This window comes from Lingula anatina, chromosome 10, assembly GCF_051362555.1.
Source record: "Lingula anatina isolate TDL-2025a chromosome 10, LinAna3.0, whole genome shotgun sequence".
Lineage (NCBI taxonomy): Eukaryota > Metazoa > Brachiopoda > Lingulata > Lingulida > Lingulidae > Lingula > Lingula anatina.
In genome coordinates this window covers 19,689,722-19,707,094 of record NC_141776.1, presented here as the reverse complement: position 1 = coordinate 19,707,094, position 17,373 = coordinate 19,689,722, and the positions used below count along the sequence as shown (strand labels likewise).

At 39.4% G+C, this 17,373-nt stretch overlaps 1 protein-coding gene across 3 annotated transcripts; it reads left to right on the top strand.

Moving 5' to 3' along the window:
* The first annotated feature begins 29 nt into the window (after window positions 1–29).
* Window positions 30–17,285, top strand: LOC106151990 (uncharacterized). 3 transcript variants are annotated; one of them, XM_086996641.1, is made up of 27 exons: window positions 30–174; window positions 824–1,070; window positions 2,286–3,439; window positions 3,736–3,936; window positions 4,368–4,464; window positions 5,116–5,369; window positions 5,709–5,744; window positions 5,991–6,071; window positions 6,469–6,585; window positions 6,835–6,933; window positions 7,159–7,314; window positions 7,856–7,948; window positions 8,230–8,343; window positions 8,570–8,743; window positions 9,129–9,247; window positions 9,511–9,576; window positions 9,920–10,312; window positions 10,598–10,653; window positions 11,000–11,833; window positions 12,133–12,211; window positions 12,408–12,495; window positions 13,765–13,831; window positions 14,258–14,334; window positions 15,062–15,140; window positions 15,442–15,592; window positions 15,912–16,050; window positions 16,237–17,285. In XM_086996641.1, the coding sequence occupies exons 2-27, from the start codon at window positions 893–895 to the stop codon at window positions 16,366–16,368; spliced, it is 5,034 nt and encodes a 1,677-aa protein (XP_086852767.1). In that variant the 5' UTR covers window positions 30–174; window positions 824–892; the 3' UTR covers window positions 16,369–17,285. The 3 variants fall into 3 exon arrangements, with proteins under 3 accessions (XP_086852767.1, XP_086852766.1, XP_086852768.1); XM_086996640.1 differs by having other exon boundaries at window positions 824–1,079; XM_086996642.1 differs by lacking the exons at window positions 30–174; window positions 824–1,070; window positions 2,286–3,439; window positions 3,736–3,936; window positions 4,368–4,464 and adding an exon at window positions 4,597–4,740.
* Window positions 17,286–17,373: the final 88 nt, after the last annotated feature.

Genomic DNA, 17,373 nt, shown 5'->3' with positions numbered 1-17,373 from the left:
TTCGTTTATATAGTTCTATAACAGTTTGATGGGGAAAATCTTGTATTCAGCCCGATACCCTGGTATCAGCTGGCGGAGGAATATATAGGTCGCCTCGTTTTCGAATCAAAACAAGTGCGTTCCCTATCGAAAGTGAGGCTGGAAATGTTGCAACGGATTTCGAATCTCGCCAAGGTAAACAATGTGCTTGTTTTGCGTAATTAGTGGATTTAAGTTCATTTGATTTGCACCATATTGATTGCAGTTTTTCGTCACACCGCATTGTTTCGTTCTCTCTTGTTTTTTAGACATGTTTCTGATCATGACATCATAAATTCACAGTGTTTATTGTGATTTTTATTTGTCAAAAAGTGAATGTTAAAACCAATATATTTAGATTTAGTCAATTTATTTAGGATATCCAAAAATTGAAATGTTATATCTATAGATTGAGCCTGTTCATGACACTTATTTAGAATGATTGATTGAATTAAATTATTTAGAACAGTATGTCATCTTATCTTCAAAGTTTGTACTAGTAACAAAATATTATTGAGACCTGATTTTCTTTGGGGGAAAGTTTTCAAGATTATTCTAGATTTCAGTATTTTCAGTCTTCATCTTGATCGTTTTTCATACAGTCTATATGTGCAGAGAAATTGCAAGCTTCATTATCAAGACTTTCGGTTTATACCACTTTTACTCATGTATTTTTTATTTAATATCACTAGAGCACATGAAGTGTATTAGTTTGACAGGCACTTCAATTTCTGTGTGTCTTTCGAATAACAAGCTGTATACAATAATAGTTCACTTATTATTTTCTTCTCTTTCCATTCTCCAGGCACAGACCTCTTCATATTCAGTATCACCTTTCACCTGTCACATGTAGACGCGTGCACCAACTGTAAACATGGACCCGCACATGCGAAACACCACACCACTCTCTGATGCAGACACAGAAGAACTGCTGAGTGGCGTTGAACCTATCAGTAACGTTAGCAGCCTGCATTCGTCTCCCAAACTCAGCCCCTATGCCAGCCCAAATTATCCCCTGAACCCTGTTGGCTCAGAGGCTGTTACTTATAAAGGTAGACTTGGTAAGGCATTAGTGTGTGTGTGTGTGTGTGTTTGAGCGCATTCTCAACGAATTAAGCCAGGCTTTACAAAGCCGGTGACCTAAAAATGGCGGACGTACATGAAAGAAAAACCGCCTAATCTTTTAATAGTCTCTCCGCCTCACACACGCCTCCCCACACATCGTCCCTGCGGGGTACAGTAATTAAATCTCGGCTCCGAACATTAATATTTCCGTGAATATCTCCTGTGATATTATCTCCGTAGATAGTCGATTCATTGCTGCTCTACGGGCCAAATTATTCCTTTTTCGTCTCTGTTTTCAAAGATAATAGAACAGAAGAGCTTTTTTCCTTCGATCGCCTTCAGCCGCCATGCTTTCTTCACCACGAGTTTAACTGATGAGCATGCGCACTTAATATTTCTCAGGTAGCTTCCGCATGGCGAACGGAGCCGAGATTTAATTACTGTACCCCGCAGGGACGACGTGTGGGGAGGCGGAGAGACTATTAAAAGATTAGGCGGTTTTTCTTTCATGTACGTCCGCCATTTTTAGGTCACCGGCTTTGTAAAGCCTGGCTTAATTCGTTGAGAATGCGCTCTTTGTGTGTGTGTGTGTGTGTGTGTGTGTGTGTGTGTGTGTGTGTGTGTGTGTGTGTGTGTGTGTGTGTGTGTGTGTGTGTGTGTGTGTGTTGAACCCTGCTAGCCCAGAGGCTGTCACATATAAAGGTAGACTTGGTAAGGCACTAGAGTGTGTGTGTGTGTGTGTGTGTGTGTGTGTGTGTGTGTGTGTGTGTGTGTGTGTGTGTGTGTCAAACCTAGCTAGTGCAGAGACTGTGACATACACTGAGAAAAGACTTGGTAAGGCACTAATGTGTGTGTGTTACTAGTAGATATTTCAGTCACACGGATAGAATTTTTCACATAAATTTTATATTATGAAACAAAGTTGAATGTCTTCTGAATTCATCCAGATGAAAAAGCTATTTTATGAATAATTTCTAAGAGGCCATGTGCACTATACCCCAACATAGAGCTACATGCCTTTGATATTTGAATTTTTAGTTTCGTAAAGATCACTTTTATCTCTTATTTTTTCAAAAGATAAAGTTTAGCTTACATGAAAGATAGTTTTCCAGTTGTACCTCAGTTTAAGAATAAGACTGATCATTTGTAACTGATATATTCTTGAAGAAATTTTTCTCAGAACTAGTTGATTATTTTTTCAGGAGATATAGGGAGCCCACAACTAGCAGCAAGGAAAAAACTAGGTGCTGCTGGAACTTATGACAGATATACAAGTGATGGTCCAAGGTCGTTGCCAAATACTCCACTACGCTCTCAAGAAAGAGGCGCTACCATTTCCACCTCTTCAGCCTATCTTATAGACTTGACAAATGTTGACAGATCGAGATCTAGGTCTCTGAATGCTGTTGATAAACCCAGTGTGAACTTTGATGTGAGAACTGAGTTGTTTGGGGACACACAGGGTGGGTCAAGGGATGTTGATAGAGACAAGAGTTTAAGTGAGTTGAGAGTAGAGACCAGTGGTTTAGAGGATAACAGACAGGGGTCAAGGTCATTAGTAACTGACAGTCACATACGGAACAGACCTAGGAGCCCAATTAGAGACGTTCTTAGTCCTAGAAATGACCCTAGACCATCAAGAGATTACACAAGAACCACTTTGGAAATAGATCAGGGACATTCTGGAAGTAGGTCAAGGTCAGAGCTGCCAAGGTCACAGGAACAATCCTCATACTCTGATGTTTACTCTGCACCAAGCAGCAGTGCATTAAAATCACAAAACTTTGATTCTGCTTTGGTAATTGGTGTCACTGGGACACCTCCCAGGTCTCAAACTTCTCCGGTGAGTGACGTTGTCACCAGTATGGGGTCAAAAAGTAATTCTGCGGAGAAAATGTACGCTGAAATTAGGACAGGCAGGACACTATCGCCCAGCACCACTAGGGGCTCTGCCAGTCACGTCAGTGGTGGCAGTATCCGCCAAGACAGGCTTCCTGTGTCAACTGCACACAAGAGTGAAAATAGGCTGACTTCATCTGATAGGTCAACAGGTCAAACGTATAGGTCAGAGAGCACAAGGTCAAGGTCGTCACCACCAAGGACCACAACCTCGTCAAGGCCATTGTCACCGCCCAGGTCTCCTTTACAGTCCAGGTCTGTATCCCCTCCAAGGTCGCCTTTACTGCACAGGTCAAGGTCACCACCAAGGTCAGCACATTCACCACGTCCAAGGTCACCACCACTCAGGTCACCTTTACAGTCTAGGTCAAGGTCACCTTCAAGGTCGCCAGTGAGAGGTTCTGTAGGGGACGTCTCCTCTGATCCCACCAGTTATAGCCACAGAGCACATGTCAAGGTGAATGCGAGATTTTATTGGATTATTTAGACTAAATATTGAATTGGTGGGGCTGTTTCTATGTATATTGGTGGGAAACAAAAACCAAACCTCCCATTAACTGCAGTGTGTTTTGTCAATTTGTATAGATCTGTTTTTTAGGTGATGGCTGTTTTTGTTTTGTAGGTTGATTTTGTATGAAGATGCATCACAGGTTTCAGTAAAACATACAGTAATTGATCTTATTCCCATGTTGTCATGACTAATTCTTCTCACATGTGTTCCTCATTGCAGTGATGCGTATTGTTATTCTCCAGGACCCTCAGTCCAGCGATGTTTCATCCTGGAATAATCCCAGAAATTCCAGGAGTCGAGAGGATTCCTGGAGGGCTTCCAGAGCCGAGGACCAGCTGGGCGGGGGTGGTGGAAGGAAGGGGGGTCTCAGCCAGTCCCCGGGGGTGGCGGCAGCCCAGGCCACCATTCAGGGGTTACTGCCCCCATCTGGAGGAGAAATGAAGGTGAGAGATGGAAGGATTGTGGTGTGATCTATTGCTGTGTTATTTTCCTGTTTTAATGTGTTCAGTAACTGAATTAAAGTGTCAAGACTTGATGTGTCATATCAGGTTGAATAAGGATGGAGATGGCAAGTAAGCAGTTACACATGTTATTAAATCTTTAGGTTTAAGAAAGTGGGGACAGGTGGTGGTGATGGGGGGTGGGAGGGGGGGTTGAGGGGGTGCATAAAGTTATTAATAGTAAGAATACTAATTGTGTTCCGTGCCATGAATGCTAAAATGGCCAAAATTGCTGCACACCCTCTAACACAGGAATCCAAATCCCAACTTAACAGCACTTGTTCCTTAGTCTCCATTAATTTTGGTTCAAAACCTTCATTACATTCATTTGGTGATGTTTAAAAGTCTCTGTTGATTATTGTTGATATTTCTAGGATGTCAGCCATGTTACCAGTGACAGTATTAGAGAGATGGAGCAGGTCAGAGGTCATCTGAACACCATGCTGAAGACCAGTGTACAGAATGTACTGGGTAAGTACTCCATGTACACAGTATTAGAGAGATGGAGCAAGTCAGAGGTCATCTGAACTCCATGCTGAAGACCAGTGTACAGAATGTACTGGGTAAGTACTCCATGTACACAGTATTAGAGAGATGGAGCAGGTCAGAGGTCATCTGAACACCATGCTGAAGACCAGTGTACAGAATGTACTGGGTAAGTACTCCATGTACACAGTATTAGAGAGATGGAGCAGGTCAGAGGTCATCTGAACACCATGCTGAAGACCAGTGTACAGAATGTACTGGGTAAGTGCTCCATGTACACAGTATTAGAGAGATGGAGCTCAGAGGCCGATGCTCAGAGGCCAATAAAGAGATGTTTTCTGAGAGTCAACAAAGTTCCCTGCAGGGTTTGGTTCGATCCAAGTTGACCAGCAGTGTCTTAAAGGATGTTGCTTATTCAACATGAATGTGCTTAATCTGACATGATACAATATCTGGTGGCGGTATCGCTGTTTTGATTCTCTTGATTTTAATTTATTCTACAGATGAGCCAACCTCTGACCCTGTGAATTCTAGATCTGACTTGTTTTGGGAACATTTATTCAACTCTGAGTTACAATTTGGTGCATTATTTTTATGAAAGCACACCCAACATCTAAGAAACTGATTTTCTTCCAGACAAGTCGACATTTGACCCTGTGGATGACGTGACCAGCCTGCTGGACAGTACGACGGTGGACAGTCCAGGCACCGACCTGACCTCTCACCTCGAGAAGGTCCTGGGACTTCCCCCAGGGTGGGGCACGGAGAGAGGGGGCCCCAGGGGTGGCAGTGGTCACTCCAGAAGCAGTGGGTACAGGAACGATGTGACTTTGCTGTCAGAGAATCAAGTGTTGAGAGAGACTCTGGAGAAGGAACGATACAGAAAGAAGGTGTGTGAGTCGTTTGAGGAAGATTGCAGGTTGGGAAAATTGTGAAATGTCTTTGTGTAAATTTTTTTAAAAGATTAAAAGATTTTTTAAAGATAACATTAGATGCAGAAAAGGATGATTTATCTGCTTTCAGGTAGTGAAAAATGTGAAGTATGCCAAAAAATACTTTAAAAAACCATTTTCAAAATAATATGAGCGCGCCTTATTGTCAGATATTGCAGCAAATTGAAACATAAGCAGTGACGTAAATCCAGTATATAATACCAGAAGTGATGGAATTTTCTAGTATCCTCCTAGTCTAATTATAACTTATTTACATGATTTTTATTTTGTTTCCAGCACTGTGAAAGGCAAATACAGCATCTACAGAGTAAGGTGAGTGCAATAAGTGCCAGCTGTAAAGTAATTCTAATAGAAATATAGTTTTTTTTATTTCTTTTGTTAATAGCTTGGAAAGTAGTTAAAATAGGTACTTTATCAGCTAATATTTTGGCTTAGTTAAGATGCAACAGACAGGCATGTGTGGAACTTGGATATCAATGAAGAAACTGAGACTCCAACTGCTCCTTCCCTACTGCAGTGGAACTTGAGCACATTTCCCATGTAATTTCACTGTTCCAGATGTTGGAGACGCAGCAGCAGCTGGCAGTGGCAGTGTCCACAGACAAGAAGAAAGACATCATGATAGAACAACTTGACAAGGTACTACAGTTTATTTGTGAATCCTTTGATCTATTGTTATAAAAAATAATAATTTTATGGTCATAATTATTATAATTTGTGTGTGTGGTGTTAGGTGATTTACGTGCCATGAATACCAAGTGTGTTATGCTGGGGTTTTCCCGGGATTTGAGGTACAGGGAGTCCAAAACGTGAATCTGTTACTTGGTCGCGTATCAACAGTGAGTCCAACCCTAGCAAGCCCAACCATCCCAAAAAATTCCATAGGCTGTCCAGCTATCCTTGAAAATATAAGCCATCTTTTGAGGCCAGTGGCTGTCCAAATAATGGCTGGACAGCTGGAAAAAGTCTTAGTGTGTGTGCGTGCGTGCCTGCATGCATTTATGTGTGTACTAGTTGGTTGTTTGTATTCTTCCAGACCCTGGCCAAGGTAGCAGAGGGCTGGAAGAGAAGAGAAGCAGAGAAAGAAGACTTCCTGGCAAAACTGAATGCAGAGAAACAAGCTGCAGAAAAGGCACTGGCAGAGCAACAGGAGGTAGGGTGTTACATTGCCATTGTCCAAAGTTGATCAGTTCTTAGTGGAGAAGGGAAAGTATTTTGTCTCTATGGCAGTTTTCAGCATGAAAATTGATTGATTGATAAGTTCCCCTTTAAATAAAGGGAAGAATAAGACTTATCACATTAAACTGTTACTGCAGTTTGATGTGATCTTCTATACTTTACAATAACACAGTGCTTCTTGTTATCTGACAAAATATCAGACACATCTGCTGTTACATTGTAGATGCTGAGTAAGTTTGAAAGAGAGATGCAGAAAGCTGTAGATGATTTGACTGCAGAGCAAAAGAGGGCAGCACTAGCTGAGAAGGAAAGAAAGCAACAGGTGATTTCAGATTATTTATTCTGAATACCATTAAGAGTTTCTTTTAATGTTATTCTTCATTTTATTTTTTGTTTACAGTGAAATATGATCATGTCTGATTTGCATTTTGTTATTTCCTATAACAAATTTCTTTAACAATGTTATTCTCTTTGACTCCATCAGTCAGAGTCTTATAATTGTTCCATTGAGGTATTCACCTTGTAGTAATTGTCTTCTTTTCAACAGCTCATCCGCCACGAGGAAGAATACGCCATCATTACAGAGTCCTTGGAGGCTGAGCGTGATCGCGCCCGTAGAATGGAGTCTGAGAGAGACAGGGCGGTGGAGGGGAGAGAACATGTGGCCAAACAGCTGGAGAGCCTTCAGGAGACACTGAATGAGGTGAGTGGGGTGGGGGGGGGGGGGGGGGGGGTGCTCAAATAAGGAACATGCAGACATGAGCTTTTATTCGTGGAAACTTTTTAATTCAATTTTGATGGTTCCTGAGATTCGTCACCATCTGCAATAAAATCTGTAGAGTTTTTTTTTTTAACCTAGGCTCATGTCTGAACATATAAACAGAGAGAGAGTAGTTAGAGATCATTGTATTTGTTGAAAGGTTGCACAGCTTTATAAGCAGAGGATTCTGAGGGAATGGAGATTTGTGATATAAAAGCAAGAAACAATATTTTGTATGTGTATAAGACTGGGTTTCCACAGATTTAGATCAATCCATCTGGATCACCTAACTCCCTGGGGGTTTTAGTAGGCAGGACAGACATTTAAGCCGGATAAGCTGACAGCAATCTAGTGAGACTCCCCAGGGGGATAGATTGATCTAAATATCTGTGGGAATGGTCTCTAAATATATGCTTTACTGATTGATGACATATATAAAAGATTCAAAACATTGTGTGTCTGTGTTTTGTACCTCCCTGTGCAGGAGAGGACGGGATGGCAGAAGAGAGAGCGTGAGATTGGGCAGCAGCTAGAGGAGCTGACTACGACACAGGACAGAATTATACAGCAAGAGAAGGTGAGGGTGAAGGTCACATTGATTGTCGGTGCTTGTCCAGCTGTAGATTTAAATATGACATTTGGTGTTGCCGGACAGCTGCATAATAACAGCATTGCTAATTTATTTTGAACCTGTAAAGAATACTATATTAACATGCCTTGTAGTAAATTAGAGCATCTGGTTTTAACAAATATTTTGTTCGAGTTCAGAAAGGATGACTGGAAATCAGTAATTGATGTCTTAGATGTTGCTGGGTTGTGATTACTTATCTTGGAGTATTTTTTTTCTTCAAATCTCAGAGCAAAGCAGAGGAGCATATGAAGATAGCACAGGAGAGTCAGGACGTTCTCGCCTCTGTACAGAAGGAAGTTCAACAGCTGAAGATAGACCTGGATACTGCGTGTAGAGAGAGGGTGAGTGGGCCATCTATAACATATAAGTGGTGTTTAACACCTTTTGGTATCACTCTTTTTGGATAACTAAACTTTTAGGTTTGGGACTTTTTCTCCATCCTATAAATACATATTTTTAAAAACCAGCCCTGTCCTACTTGAAAACTTGTCTGTAGCATTATTTGTGAAACATAATAATTATGCAACATTATGTAAAAAATATTATTAATCTCCCATCTGTTATTAGGATCACCTGAAAGTAGAGATGGGACTGTCGGAGGCGAGGCTGGAGAATGCCAAACGTAAACTGGAGGCTGACTTACAGTCTGATCTGGAAAAACAGACCACTTCCAAACTGGCTGAGGCGCATGAAAAGATGGCGCTGTCGGAAGGAAAGATAAGGGAGGAGCATCGTAAACAGGTCAGTCAGTGAGAGAATTTTCATGTGCGACTTTTTATGGGTGATTTCTGTTGGTGATAACAGGTGTTCCCTAATGTGATGTTTTGGCCAGTCACCAGTCTTAGGTGTGTTTGTAGAATTGACATTATGTGAGAGCACACAACTTGAGACTAGATCATCTTTATTTTATGGTAATATTAACCTTGTACCTGACACATAGAACCAGTTTTCAAGCTACTCATGCTGATATACTGTACATACTTTATTGAATTTAGTAGCTTCCTTTTGTCACTTTCCCCATTGAAAAACTCAGCCATCTCTTGTTTAACCTGACTAATCTTAGATATTAATGATTACATGCTACATGACATATATGGTTGTGATATACTCCGCCATTCTCCACCAGGTCCAGGAGTTGAACCAGCGCCACAGCACAGAGATGGCGCGGCAGCTACAGTCATTTAACCAGGAACTCCAGAGGAAGGAGGCCCAGAGCAAGGAACAGCTACAGGCCTATGAAGACAGGTGATTATAGAGATGGTCTCAACATGAAGGAAACCATTTCTGTCTTTATTTATATTTAACTGAAGTTAAACCTCCCCCCCCCCTTCTTAACCCCATCTCTCCATTTCTGCATTGTATTTAATTTTTACTGAAGATGATTCTTAGCCACCTGCCCCCCCCCACCCCCTCAAATTTTGCATTATGTGTCATTGATATTGTTCCTTACCCTCCCTAGAAAGTTTGATATGAACACCATATAAAATATATTGTATAATATCTTCCAGGCTGTCCCAAATGAGGGCTGCTTTGGCAGAGGAGAGGGAGTCCAAGCAGAAGCTGGAGAGTGCTAGGTAGGTACCAAGTGTGAAACATGAAGAGTTGAGAAATGAGATAGTCGATGGCCAGCCAAAAGTCTGATTTGTGCTTTCCGAAAGAATGGTTTGAAAAATCTTCCTGAACCTTTAAATAATTTGAAGTGATGAAAGTTGAAGTTTGCCTCTTGTAAAAGCAAAGAGATATTGATTCAATAGCCAACTGTGATTCTGATTTGTTGTTGCTAAAAGAATTGTCTTGGAACTTTCAAAATATTTGAACATTATTATTATTATTATTATTATAATTATTATTATTATTATTATTATTATTATTATTATTATTATTATTACAAAGTGTAACACTGTATCTTATATTCAGGAGAGAAATGACAGGAAAACTCCAAGAGTTGCTCCAGGGTCACTGCAGTGATGCTTTGAGTATTCTGAGCAGGAGCAACTCAACGCAGCCTCTGCAGTCTCAACTAACACAATCAGCACAATCTCAACCCAGGCAGTCACACCTAACACAATCTAACCTGTCACAACCAACACAACTAGGACAACTAACACAATCAGGGCAGCTGAGCTTCACGTCCACTCTGCCAGGCAGTGTCCAGAGCAGTCCAGACAAGGAGGACGCCTTCAGCCTGTACACCAGTCGGAGCATTCCGTCCAGACTGACCAGCAGGGGTCAGGAGGGTCAGTCTTTGGCCCAGGGAGCACTTGACATCCCCAGTGACAGAGGGGCACCCATTAATAAGTTTTTAAAGAGGTGTGTGTAGTTACTGGTGCCTATAGCTGAAACCTTTTTAACATTAAAATCTCAGTTGGAGATTTTGCTTTGAAGACAACATATCATTCATAGAGGCTAGGTAAACTGAGTTAGTATTTTTTTTTAATGTCTTATTGTAAACAATTTCTGTTATTCATAATTCATTATTCTCTTTTTCATTATCTTAATTAAGATAATCTCATATATTTGTTATAAAAGATGTACTTTCTCAGTTAAATATGTCACACATGTTTTTGTAATTATCAGAGGACCTATCTGTTTTAGTTTTCCTGTGGAGAAGGGGGGCAGTATTGGCAGCTCAGCAGATTTAAAACCAAGAGGTGAGTAAAAGTTCTTGCACCTCTTTCACCTTCAATTTTAGTCGAACAAAAAAGAAATAATTATTTATTGATAAAAACATCTAAATGAATTGAAAATTCAAATAAATTAAGTTCATGGTGTGGCTTGTTAAAATGTTCTCAGGCTAAGGAGAGTGTTAAGAATTAAATTAGTTTCAGGGCAACATTGTTGTTTGCTGGTCTGTATTTGACCACCAGGTGGTGTTGGCGTTGCCAGCATGACGTACTTACAGGAGACAAGGTTATTCTGTTCACAAATAAATGGAAAACCAGTGGCAAAAATATTTTGAGAAGTTACATCTTGTCTAAAAAAATATTCTGTTTCCAGGTGGTTTTGACCTAGATTCCAGCATAGCCACTGTGCGATCTGCTAACTTGCCACACACGTCTTCCGTCCAAGGTTCTTCCGTCACCCCAAGTTTCAACTCACTCAATTTCCAATCCCAGGATCCTGATGGTGTCCTTCTGCCAAATTCATCAGTACACGGTAGCTCCCAGCTAGGGACTTCCATTCCGTATCAAGGTGCCAGCTCTTTGAATTATCAGCAACCATCCAGAGCTGTTCCATCTAGTGGTGGTGCTGGATCCATGATTTATCAGCAACCGGGGAATTTTGTTCAATCTGCAGGTGCTGGATCTTTAAATTATCAACAGCCAGGAAGTGCAAATTATCAGCAACCAAATGTGACTTCTTCTGGGGCCCAATCTTTTATTTATCAACAACCACTTTTGAATCTCGGTGCTGCTCCAGTATCTTCTGCTTCCCAGCAGCTTCCATTTTCGGTGCCACACAATCAGGGTAATGTCTCAGTTCCCCTGACAGGAAAACCGGGTGGCTATGCCTCCATGTCAACATCAGGATATTCTAGCGTACAATCAGAGCTTCCACAACAGCAGTTGCAGCAGCGACAACAATTAAACCAACAACAACATTTTGATGTAAACCAATCAGTAGGACAATACCAGAACATGACTCAGCAAAAAATGGCGGATCTCCAGAGGTGGATCCAGCAGCCTCAGCAAGGGTCAGCTCCTGATCAGGGGTATGCCTCAGCAGGCCCCTTTTCTGGCTCAGTTGGAACGTTTCCTGGGATGACTCAGCAGAAAAATATGGGGGAATTTTCCTCACTGCAGGGCTACCATGACGAGACCGCTAGTACTTGTAAGTTATCCCACAATTTTGCCACTGTTCATAGTTTTCTGTGGACCAGTTTTGTGTATGGAGTATCAAATGATTTCCTAGTTAACAGTAAGCATGTAATCCAAGAAATTAATTTCAATATATATACTAAGTACACATATATGACAACAGTGAGTCAGCCAAATACAAATATAAAAGTTGATTATTATTTTGATGTATTTAACTATTTTGAGTTTATATTTTACATCATTTTAGGAAAAATTTAGAATTGAATTTTATTCATTTTCTTTTATGTTTTTTTTTTCTCTATTTTTTCCCAGTTGATCCACAGCAGCTGAATAACACAGACCTCAGCATGCATCCTCTGGATGACACCGCAAGTGTTATATCATCTTTGAAGTAAGTATTAAACTTTCAACTTTCAAAGCACAAGAGATCCAGTGGAAGTTTTTGTTGTTGCTCTTGTTTATTCTGTGGTCATAAATCTGTATTGGATCTCCAAATGTTAAAATAAAATAATAATGATAATGATAGTAATAATAATAATAATAATAATAATAATAATAATAATAATAATAATAATAATTCTCTGCAGAGGGACAGCTGAGGACTACAGTCACATCTCGGACAAATTTGATGCACATGAATCCAGGCAGAATGAGCTGAGGCACTATATCAAAGTGGTAGGTGGAGCACAGTGTGCTGGCTGTGTTAGGTGAGATTGCACTGGCTGTGTTAGGTGAGATTGTGCTGGCTGTGTTAGGTGAGATTGTGCTGGCTGTGTTAGGTGAGATTGTGCTGGCTGTGTTAGGTGGGATTGTGCCGGCTGTGTTAGGTGAGATTGTGCTGGCTGTGTTAGGTGGGATTGTGCCGACTGTGTTAGTTGGGATTGTGCTGGCTGTGTTAGGTGAGATTGTGCTGGCTGTGTTAGGTGGGATTGTGCCGACTGTGTTAGGTGAGATTGTGCTGGCTGTGCTAGGTAAGATTGTGCCGACTGTGTTAGGCGAGATTGTGCTGGCTGTGAATATGGTGTGCTGGATTTGTTTGTAGTAGCTGTGATTCTTTTGGGTTGAAATGTGCTTTTTGGGATTTTGTTTGTTGTGATTGTGTTGGATGAGATTGTGTTAGCTGTGCTGCTAATTAGCTTATTTTCCCAGTCATGAATGTATATATTCCTTACCACAATGGTCATTCCTTGTAATAGACTAGTGTTCTGGGGCCGGTTTCACAAAGCAGTAGTTAGTTAGCGATCGGTAGTTAGCCTCTCGCTAGTTAGAGTGCCGTTTCACGAAGCAGTCGCTAGTTCTCTCGCTCGTTATTGTCTCGTTGTTACCTTGGATATTTAACGACTGGTCAGAGCAGTCGCTAACTCTAGAGTTTCATCGTACGCATGCGTAATGAGTGAAATAAAAAGGTTGCTTAGTTACCGTTGTCTGTCGTTTGTCTTTGTATCCAATATGGCGGCTACCTTTCTTGCTATCCGTACCGCCAGACGGCAACGTAGACTACGGCGTTTTCATGAAAGGCAGAATCTATAAGAATATACACACGATGATGCAATTTACGAGAGGTTGTGCCGAGCTGTGACAAAAAGAGCGTCAAAAAGGTGTTGGAGATCCTTTACGACGACCTCAAAGCAGACGTTCTTATGCATTTCCAGCCACCAAAAATTGGAGAGTTAGTGCTTTCGTGACACTTTTACGCAAGAGTTCCACTTCCGGCAGACGGTTTCGAGACTACGGTGAGTAACGAGAGAACTAACGACCGAACTTTACGACTGAACTTAGCGATGAGTTAACTACTGCTTCGTGAAACACCCCTCGAAAATCGCTAAGTTTGCTCGTTAGCGAGGTAGTTCAGTAGTTAGTTGTTCTAACTAACTACTGCTTTGTGAAACCGGCCCCTGTACAGGAGCAATTGCTACCTTGACCAGTGTCCTCGGATTATTTCAGTTGCTAGGCAGGTCACCAGGAAGTCCACTCCAAGACCCAGCACAGCCAGGGGAAGATGACAATCAAGGTACATTGATACATTGTTTCTTTTCTTATCTTAGGTTTATAATAGCAAATGTAGAGTTTACAATGGGTTTTATACTGGTTTGCATTTTGGTAAATTTAAAAAGCTTGATTTGGGAGGAATGCAAGGTTAATACAGATCAGTGCAAAATTGGACCAAGGTATTTGAGTTTCTGTCAGTTGAAGGAGAGAAGAAAATAAGGAGAGACAAAATATGAAATATTATTTGATGGTGAGTGATGTAAGATGTTGGAGATATTTATTTATTTATTTATTTATTTATTTATTTATTTATTGATTGATTGATTGATTGATTGATTGATTGATTGATACATACATACATACATACATACATACATACATACATACATACATACATACTACATACATACATACATACATACATACATACATACAATCAACATTTCAGATGAGTCCAAAGCCCCAGTACCAGCCCCCCAGCAGGACCCCAGGGTAGGACCAGGAGGAGAGACCAGCGCCAGGAGGGTAAGGGACACATTTGGATAGCTTTATCTCATACGTACTAGTGATATATTATATTATATTATATTATATTATATTATATTATATTATATTATATTATATTATATTATTATATTATATTATATTATATTATATTATATTATATTATATTATATTATATTATATTATATTATATTATATTATATTATATTATATTATATTATATTATATTATATTATATTATATTATATTATATTATATTGGGGGACACCAGACATTAGAACACATTGAAATATATCTATCTCATTCTTACTAGAAATAAATTATATTATCTCAGGGGTCACTAGATATTACATTAAGTGTCATTTTCAAATTGATATATTAATTGCATATCAGAAATAGATCAATATCATGTTATATTGGGGGACACTAGAAATTCGAAAGAAATTGAATGTCTTTATCGCATATTCATAATAAACATTAGTAATAAATGAGTTTTTATTAGGGCACACCAGGAATTACATCAATTTTGATATACTTTTTTGACGTCAGATTTACTGCTTCTTACTTGAACATTCTTAACAGCACTGATTGCAGCATTGTAATAGATTTTGAATTAGTAGTACTTCAATCTTCATTGCCTGGACATGCTTTTTAAGTTTTTTTTTTTTTTTTTTTTTTTTTTTTTTTTTTTTTTTTGAGAAAATGCCAATCATGAGTTTTTTATGTATTGTAATTTCTTCTAATTCAGCCTCCACCGCGCACCATGGCGTTCATGAAGAGTGTGATCACAGACCAGAAAGAGACGCAGAAACCTCCACTGAAACAAGGTAGGCACTGGTCTGAGTGGACTTTATCCAAGACTGCTAGGGATAGAGGTGGTGAAGAGTTTTTATTTCAACACTAAAGATTCACCATATCACTGATAATGAAGGAAAAGCAGCATCCATTTCTAGTAGTGTACTAAGTACTGGGCTTAACATCTATATCTGGTGTAAGGCTAAATATATATTGGGCTGAACATCAATGATTTCTAGAAGTAGACTAAATATTAGGCTAAACATTCATATCTAAACATTGCGTGTAGTGATATGTATGTTGTCATTTGATATTTACCTGCTTAATTTCCAGCCCCACTCACTGTGGAACAGGTAGACGAGATCACCAGACTACTGGATGTGTACAGGGGGAATGGGGAACCACAGGGTCAAGGTCACAGTGAAGGTCAAGGTCATCAACCCAGTGAGGAAGTAATCTCCTACCTGAGAGGTGTCCAGGGAAAGTGAGTGTTTATCTAAGTGGAATTATTATTATTATTGTATTTTAAGTGGTAATATAGTGCTATTTCCAGGTTATGATTATATAATCTTTGTGTATTTGTTAGATAAAGTGAGTGTGATATTCCAACGCTTCTTATTACACTTGTTTAATGATCTCACATAGTCAACATTCCAACAGTGGATTTACTTTGTTTTCTTGCAATATTTTCACTGTTCTGGAATTTCTGCAGATCTTTCCCCACAGAGGTGTCTGCTTTTATTGCCAGGCTAGATTTACATGTAGTTAAATTGTTTAAAGAAATCTGTTAAATTTTCCCCTAGATCTCAACAAGGTCAAAGTCCACCCAGCAGGGGACCTTCCCAGCATGCAGCAGGGCGGGGTCACCAGAGGTCAAGTAGTCCCAAGGCCAGGAGACAACTTGATCAGAACTACTCTCAGGGGACAGAGCCAAGGTGGCAGGTAAGAAACTGGGGTTAAGAAGAGTGTCCCCAGATGTGTCAGTCTCCTCCCCCCCCCCCCACACACACACACACACACACACACACACACACACTTTTCAAAGTTCATTAAGTACACTTTTAAAGGTTCATGGAATGTTTAACAGGAGGAATATTAGTAAATTTTTCTTTATTTTTTCTCTTCAAGTCACACGAGAGAAAGAAATCGTCCCAGCAGCCAGGCAGAGCTGTGAAGAGCCAGCAGGTCAAGAAGGTGGAGAAACCAAAACCTGGAACAGTGAAAACCAGTGCTAGAAACTCCTTGCCTGTGTGGAAGTGACGGGGTAATGCATTCTACTGACCAGACAGCTCCACAACAAGTGTGTCTCACTTTGTTGATAATTCTCACATGATGTGAAGCTAACATGACAGTGACTTGTAAATACACCTAAAAAATCAGGACTTACACAGAATTTGAGTGTAAAATATTATTTAATCATTATGCTTTTGTATATAAACATCAGTGGACAAGAGAAATACATATCAATTGTAAATAGCAGGCCTGATAATGTTTAGTAACATGAGTGAAAGATGCGGTATTATTTACGTACAAAATGATGTGTATATGCACCTCACCTTGCCAGCGTCTTTAAGTTATAGAAATTACAGAATTTTTTAATGGAATCAAAATAATACAAGGTATCGTTAACCTTCATACAACATGTATAAAATCTTATTCAAAACAATACGATTTCATCCATGCATTAGGTGATATTGAAAAACACTGAAAAAGTGATACACTGTTTTAACTAAACAAATATAATTTCTTTTATTTATCATTTTGCATGTTTTGATTTTCTTGTATGAAACAGGTTTTTGTAAATTCTGAAATATCTGCATGTTATATATTCAACCAGCAGCTTAAGTTGTGTTATTAAATGTGAAAAGATTAAGAACCTGTCCAGCTGTATTGGTTCCATTTGTATTTGTAATATTTATTGAGAGTATTTTTATTATAGAAATTTGATAATTTTGTAAAACAATTGTATTGATTTTGTATTTTGTTTTCTGTTTTTTGTTGAGCATAGAAATAATGAAATCAAATTTATGATGGTTATTTTTGTAAATGTAATATTTTTTCAAACTCATTTTGTATCTTTGGTATACAGTATTTTCTACATAAACCAGTTCAGTGTGTTTTCCTGAATGAATGTGAGATTCACTTTTCAGATGAACAATAAAACTATTATATAATTATCACAGATTATAATCTTGTATCTGGGAATGTTAGGTCTGATAATTTAAAACTGGTCTATGGCATTTTGATTTTACCTTGGAGCACTAC

Bases quoted from the DNA above. Each gene is read 5' to 3' on its own strand.
- LOC106151990 (XM_086996640.1), top strand. From the start codon at position 893: ATGGACCCGCACATGCGAAACACCACACCACTCTCTGATGCAGACACA. The intron at 9,248-9,510 runs GTGATTATAGAG...AATATCTTCCAG, and splicing joins CTACAGGCCTATGAAGACAG to GCTGTCCCAAATGAGGGCTG. The intron at 10,313-10,597 runs GTGTGTGTAGTT...TATCTGTTTTAG, and splicing joins ATTAATAAGTTTTTAAAGAG to TTTTCCTGTGGAGAAGGGGG.